Source organism: Doryrhamphus excisus, linkage group LG5 (genome assembly GCF_037039965.1).
Source record: "Doryrhamphus excisus strain RoL-2023G ecotype Guam linkage group LG5, RoL_Dexc_Guam_v1.1, whole genome shotgun sequence".
In the NCBI taxonomy this organism is placed as follows: Eukaryota; Metazoa; Chordata; class Actinopteri; order Syngnathiformes; family Syngnathidae; genus Doryrhamphus; species Doryrhamphus excisus.
Window position 1 is genome coordinate 19,736,766 of NC_136361.1, and position 6,997 is coordinate 19,743,762.

General features: G+C 44.0%; 1 protein-coding gene across 1 annotated transcript; it reads right to left on the reverse strand.

The window, feature by feature from the left end:
* Positions 1 to 22: 22 nt before the first annotated feature.
* Positions 23 to 6,860, reverse strand: pop1 (POP1 homolog, ribonuclease P/MRP subunit). Its single transcript, XM_058052872.2, has 16 exons — positions 6,702 to 6,860; positions 6,416 to 6,527; positions 6,078 to 6,215; positions 5,797 to 5,972; positions 5,453 to 5,713; positions 5,291 to 5,378; positions 5,049 to 5,227; positions 4,214 to 4,476; positions 4,047 to 4,140; positions 3,860 to 3,968; positions 3,673 to 3,792; positions 2,622 to 2,743; positions 2,349 to 2,540; positions 1,562 to 1,716; positions 1,117 to 1,338; positions 23 to 779 (listed from the first exon to the last, which is right to left on the reverse strand). The coding sequence occupies exons 2-16, from the start codon at positions 6,522 to 6,524 to the stop codon at positions 137 to 139; spliced, it is 2,871 nt and encodes a 956-aa protein (XP_057908855.2). The 5' UTR covers positions 6,525 to 6,527; positions 6,702 to 6,860; the 3' UTR covers positions 23 to 136.
* Between the last annotated feature and the right edge of the window lie 137 nt (positions 6,861 to 6,997).

Below are 6,997 nucleotides of genomic sequence, written 5' to 3' on the forward strand. Positions count from 1 at the left end.
TGCCAAAATTGCTGCTTTTGAAACCGTTTCTATCACCTTCAAGCATTAATGCAGTATTTTCACACTAAAATGAGGCACCTGCTTCGTACCATCCCTAAGCATGCAACAACAAAAAAAGTTCTCTTCTGCATGAACTTCAAACCTCTATGTTGATTTTGGCAAAACGATAGTGGAGAGACGTCGGGTTGCGAAGCAGCACCGTTCCCCTGTGTTCCGGCGGCTGACTGACGAGGGTGTGAATGAGACCGGTGATGCTCACAAAACCCAGAGCCTCCCCACAGCCTGCCGACAGGGAGAAGTCGGCCTGAGTGACCCAGCCTAGAGTCACTCGGGAGCAGTGAGACGTGACGCTCGGCAGGGGATTTGGCCACACTCCCAACACAAAATCAGAGTCTTTATCAGAAGGAACGTGTTTACCCTCGGTCGTATCAGTAGACTGGCGGCGTACAAGAGTTTTCTTGCTTCCCTTTTTGCTACGTTTGATTGTATTTTTCAAGGTGTCCTGGTGGAGGGGCTCCTGAGGCCCACTGCTGCCGGGCCCTTTGTTCAGCAGCTTCAGGTCCTCCACTGTGGGGACACAGACCATGGCGTGGAGGTCTGGTTTGCCCTTCAATAACAGTGACAGGCGTACCCAAACCAGGCTCATCTTGTGACTTGTTAGGAAAGCCACCCTGGCCGCATGGTTTAGAGGCAGCATTTCCCTGACATGGTACAACCTTTGACCTTTAGAAGAAGTGGGTCTGCACCAACTGGAGAGCAGCCTCAATGACTTTATGTTTCTACAAAACAAAGTCATGTGATTACTGGTAAAAGTCAGGCCTTGTGATCTAGATCTAGGCAGTAAAACCCAAGTCAGGTGATACATTTTGGGAAGCTTTTGTAGGATCGTCTTTGCTGGGTTATCGCTATTATCTCTAATGCGGGGCTGTCAAGACTTTTTTATGCATCATCTAGGACATTCCGATAAAAGAGACACACACACACCAATCATTAAGTAGGCCTTGGAGCGCTATTTTTTGTCGAGGTACTTTCATAGCAATATAAGGATAAACTGACTATTGTGTATGCTAATAATTCTCCACAGGGGACTGTGGAAACGTTTGTGGGTAAACATACCTGAGAACTGTGAAGTGCGTCGCAGGCTTTGCCACAGCAACGTCTTGATGTGATGTCATCGCCGACTGCTTCACCGATGTGCTTTCAGTCCGAGTGTCTCCTCGTCTCTCCGCCGCCTCACTTCCAGTAAGATCCCACTCCTCAGCCAGCTGTTGCCAAGGGCAACAGAACGGAGCCAGGCAGCCATGTTTAATGTAATTGGTTCTTTTGGCAGGCGGGCATCTAGAGTAGAGGGCAAAAGGTCAAACTCTTTCGAAACCATCGGGGCAGTGATGCTTACATATGAGACAAACAGAGTACTGAGCAGCTTTATTAACAGCTTATCTGCATGAGGGCACAATACTCATGATCGAAGCACTAAAATGAAGAATACTTTCACTTCAAAGCTATTGGCCATCAAAAAATAAATAAATAAAAGCTACAGCTATTTTAGTATTTAACTGACCTTTTAAACTTTTCAAGCAGCACCGACTCCTGCTCCTCTTGAAATCGAGCTCCTGCAGGGCAGTCTGGGTAGTCATGAGGGAAGTGGGGAGCACCTTTATTCTGAGAGTGTGTCAGACTCATTTTTAGTCCACCAATGCGAACACCTCGGTACACCTGGCAGGATGACAGAGTAATGAGTAAACAACCTCGGGGGGGTGGGGTTCAATCTTGTCGATTTCAAGGTTGACTACACGGCGGCCGACGGTGTTCACACACATTTTTCTAGTCGTACTCTGGCTTCTTTCCACCTTCCAAAAACATGCATGTGATGCTGACTGCTAAATTCTCCAATAGGTGTGAATGTGAGTGTGGATGTTTGTTTGCTGATATCTGCTCTGTTATTGGCTCAGTCCGTGGTTTTCCCATCGTCAGCTGGGATAGGGCTCCAGCTCACCCGTAACACAAAAAATTGAAACAAAAAATTGAAAGAAATGATAGAAGGGTGAGTTTACTAGGGCTTGCTGAAACTAAATATACAAGCCAGATCCCAAATAAGAATTCTCCGAGGCTGCGTGTATGTGTATCACATGCACAATCAGTTTCGGGTCTTTAATAATCAATTTGAACTATTCTTCTTCTAGGGTGGCCTGACAATATAATATAAATCTTCAATGTTTTGTTTATTAAACATGAATTGGGTGACCTGTTTTTCAAAATGACTACATATTTGAAAGAAGAACTGTTTATAGACAGGTAAAGCTAACAAACAGTATACTAAAGGGAGGAAGGCGGTCCATGGTACCCACCAGTGGGATCCAAAAAGCCATGCCCCAGCCTTTTGGAAGCAGCAAGTCCCATCCAGCGCCCCAGGAGTTCATCTCGTGTCCCACCTGCTTACCAGGCTGGTGCACCAGCAGGATGGGGATTCGACCCTGCAGTGGAGTGGGAGTAAGCCTGGAACCAGGTACGAGGATGTCACTTCTCATGCGGTTCAGCTCCTGTTAAGATGTAAAGTCTTTTGGTAGTGCAGGTCATTATATTCATCATTACTCAGTTTTGTAACGCAGATTTTATGATACCTGTTCTGAAATTTTATTATCAGTGACATTGTTGCGCACAGACTGTTCCCACAAGAAACTCTGACAACAGTGTTCTGGCACGCCACGCAAGGACAGTTCTTTTATCTTCTCCTCATTCACCTCTGGAAGAAATTACACACCACACAGAGTATGCACATCAGCATCATTAGCACATCTTTTAGCTTCCATTTTACCGCTGACCACAAACAATGCGCTCAAGTGTGAACCATGGTTAGTGTTTAAAGAAAAGGGACTTCTGTCTTTCTAAAGGAGCATGTACGTATATGTATGCATGTACAGTTTATAAATATACTGTATATGCACGCAATAAAACTACCTTACCTACAGAAGACAAGAAGTCTCTCCTTCATTCATCCTTCGTGCACATAAAAAGCAGATTACTAATGAACGAAATCACTTTTTATTTAATTTAATGTTTGATGTGACCTGATTTTCATCATCCTTCATCTATCATTTTCGATGCCACTTATCCGCACTAGGGTTGCGGGTCTGCTGGAGCCTATCCCAGCCGTCTTTGGGCAAGAGGCGGGTTACACCCTGCCCTGGTCGTCCTTCTGTATTATCCATTCATTTTTTAAATAATTTGTTCAGGGTCACAAGGAAGCTGGAGCCTATCCCAGTGATAACTCTTCCTAAATCTCTAAAAAGGCAGTGAATAAGCTGTTGTCTGTCCCAAATGCTGTTTTTTGGAGTACAGGGTCCTGCCAGGATTCGAACCTGGAGCATCTGCATTGCTGAGCAGAGGCCCCCCAGGAGCACAGGACCAGATGCGTACTCTGTGAAACAGCCTCGGGGCACGGAACAGCAGACTTATTCTGACCTGCTTATTATCAAGCACCTTTGTGTTTTAATGCAGGTGGACTCATTAAACCTGAACTAATTAAGACCTTGATAGAAAAGATGAGGAGATGAAAAGATGGTCTCAAATGTGAAGATTGGACCATATGAGCACAAAGAATGGTACGTATGTACAATAAACCACAATTAGCACCCCATCTCTGCACTGCTTCGGTGTTCAGACAGATATTACCTTGTGCTTCCTTCACACAGGGCAACGCTTTAACCCTTTTTGTTGGCATCGCCAGCCTGGGGTCATCAACAGTCAGCCCCAGCACTGTGCCTGGGGGCAGCTCTGTAGTCGAGTAGATGTCTATATGAAGTACAAAACCGTCATTAGATTGCTGATTAAAAACTAACAAAAAAAGGAAGGAGTAAACCTTTTAGTGTGAGAAAGACATCAGTTTGTTGCTGATGCAGGAGCATCTTGCTCTTATCCTTGCAGTGGTCAGGCCACCAGAGGCATGAAGGTTGGGATTTGCTCAATTCCTGTTTAACAAAAGAAATGTTTGTTAGTATATAAAAACAAAATGTTTGCTTTTCATTCTGGTAAAAAGTAATTCTTACATCACAATCTGTAGCAGCTTCCAAAGTATCGGTGAGCACAGAATGAGAATGAGGTCCAATCAGTCGATATCGTACAATCTCCATAGTGAGATCACTGCCAAAAATATTCAAAAACAATGTTTATTTTTCTGTCACTAAGAAATATAAATAAGGAAAAATACACAAACTTTATCACTATTCCAGTAGAACTGGATTTCCAAGTAACAGGGGTGTTGGGTGGTCTGGTTCCGTCGCCAAGGATCTTTTTAGCAGGAGGTGCACTCCTATCCTGACGGCTTCGCTTTCTCTTAGTTCCAGTTACATGTTGGATTTCTGGGTTTTTTCCAGCTTCGATGGGGGGGACAACATCTGTATCCGTCACTTGCAGCAAAGGCGGCGGAATCACAGCCTCATTACACTGGCACACACTTTGCAACTCGGGCAGGATGTCCTGAAATCAGCAGTGTACAAATTCAACACTCCTGAATAGTTAAAAAAATACTCTACTAATCAACATTTTAGTTAATTGCAAGAGGAGGTTCTAAGTAGAACTTCAAAATGCATAAAGTAGTAATGGAGAATTCAACTGAATTCATCCTCCGGCTCAGGGTCAGTGACTTTTTGGGGGGTCTACGACTTGACTTTTTTGTTCCATAACCTTCAGGATCATTTAAGAAGTTTAAAATGACTGTGCAGCAATGGTGCTTTGCAAGAGGCCTTGCTAATGCAGCGCAACAATCTGACCGTGTTGAAAGAGAGACAGCTTTTTGCCTTTGCCAAGAGAAATCATGACAGTGTGAATACCTGACAGAACACAACATTTAATCCACATTTTTGCCAATATTTTAGCTTTTAAAGGCTGTGGTCTTAAACTGTTGATAAGCTAACAGACACCCCTTTTTACAATAAATTGCTTACTCGAAATATTTGTGTCTCAGTCTCATTTCTTTTTCATTTTGAAGCTCTAGCTAGAACTTCCTTAAATGTTTGATCCAAATAATTGGTGAAGAAAAACAACCGTACCGTTTTAAGAGTGGGATGAGCCCAGATCCACAGCTGCCTATGAGTTGAGCCCTGTGTACGTGTTCTCCACAAGAATGTAACAGGGCCCAGGGGCTGCGAGGGGAACTGACCTGCCCGATACACCACCACGCTGCCCTGTCTTTGTCCTGACAGACACAATCGTTGAGCAAATGTCGGACCTGCAAAAATAAAAATGCATGTTACGACTCTGTAATTGTGTTTGAGGTATCACACATCCTTACCAGTCTCCTTGCTGGTCATCTGTGACAAACACTCCAGTAGTTTGTCTTCCTCTCCTTGGATCTCTATGCAGCAATAGTATGAAAGGTCCTGTGGCAGAAACACAAATAGTTATAGTCTATGTGACTAACCCTTGAAACCTGACAGTATGTGAGGATCTGTACCTGCAGTAGACAATGGCTACTCATGGCTCGGTAGCAGGGGCGGTAGCATTTTAATGTTGGTCTATCTCCGAGGCAGTAGCCCCACTTTTTCACCATGTGGAAACGCTTGGCATGCCAGATGTGCGTCTGCAGCCAAACATTCTTTCTCTGCCGCCTATTGAACTCCAAAAGCAGATTTCCATGACGGCGGCGAGCTTTGCGGCTCTTGGTTTTATTCTGCTCCTTCTTCCCTTTTGAGCTGGCCTGCAAGCACTTCTCTCGCTGTGGATAGGCAATAGGAATACCAAAAATCAAAGTGACTTCCGAACCGCTTTAAAAAGCTTTAGAACCACAAGGAACACTACCATTCTGTTGGCCATCTCTCTCAGCCTGCAAGGAAGGCGTTTGGTGTTGTGGCTCATTGCTCGTCTCCTCATGTGCCTCGGCAGGGCTCCAAATACATTACAGCTGCCGGTTGTCTTGGTAACAGCTTTTAGCATTGCACTTACTTCTGCTGCCCTCGCCTGAGCAAAGAGCCCAGCTATGGACAAGAATGACAGGGGAGTTTACGATTAAATGTAAACAATACCACATCTGACTGTGTCTTGTGTCTGCCTTAATTTGACAAAGGGGAGGAAAGGTTTACCAGTAATATGCTGCGGCATCTTGTCAGAATAGATTCCACCATCTTTCTGATGTCCACGGACCCACCCACCCTTTTGGCGACTGCTCTTATTTCTTTCTGAAGGTGGATTTTTGCCAGAAGGTCCATCACCATCTCCACCTGAGGGACCATTGCATTGTGTTGACATCAGAGATGAGCGAGAACAATCCCATTCATTTGTCCCTGTTTTGTTTTGGTGCCTTAATTGTTCATATGAATAAATAGCAGTGTATTGTATTGTATTGTGTTGTGACTAGGCAAGTATAATAATGATTGTAATGACAGACCCCAAACTAATAGCGACAGTAAAGAGGAGTTACCGTTGGACTGTGTTCTTCCCCGCACATCCGCAGGCGACGAAGAATACTGCACGTTGGTAGGTTGGTTTCTCATTTTCTTCTGTCGCATTTTCACTTTAGCAGCAGACATTTTCTATGGAAGCAAAAGGTTGTATTCCCTAAATGACAGTTGTGCTCATTCCTGACCATACACCCAACTGGAAAACTATCACAGTCTTTTACCAAGCCATATTCCACACATACGCAAAGAATGGTGGGGTTTTCAAACTAGACAGCAATTAAATAATAATATATATTACACACTCACCTCAATTATTGCCAAGAAATTCTGCTTGAAATGTAGTTTTGTCTTCTTTACACTTTACCGACTAGCGAGCTAGCATGTGAGACGCACAGCGCGTGCTGTACTGTAGTTTCTTCCGGGTATGTGGCGGTCATGGGAGTTGTAGTGTACCTGTGAAATACAGTTGATTCTTCTTTTTCTTCTTCTGGTCAGTTGATTCGCTTCATTCAGTATTCATATCTAACTACCCTTATTTGAAACTAATTTTAAGCGACGATTGTAGGGAAAATATACAAAGTAAGGATGTTTTCTAGACGGCA

What these genes read in the sequence shown, in the direction of transcription:
- pop1 (XM_058052872.2), bottom strand. Translation starts at nt 6,524, where the DNA reads ATGTCTGCTGCTAAAGTGAAAATGCGACAGAAGAAAATGAGAAACCAA. An exon ending in GATGCCGCAGCATATTACTG is followed by an intron (nt 5,973 to 6,077) that starts GTAAACCTTTCC and finishes TCTTGTCCATAG; the next exon opens with CTGGGCTCTTTGCTCAGGCG. An exon ending in GATGACCAGCAAGGAGACTG is followed by an intron (nt 5,228 to 5,290) that starts GTAAGGATGTGT and finishes TTATTTTTGCAG; the next exon opens with GTCCGACATTTGCTCAACGA.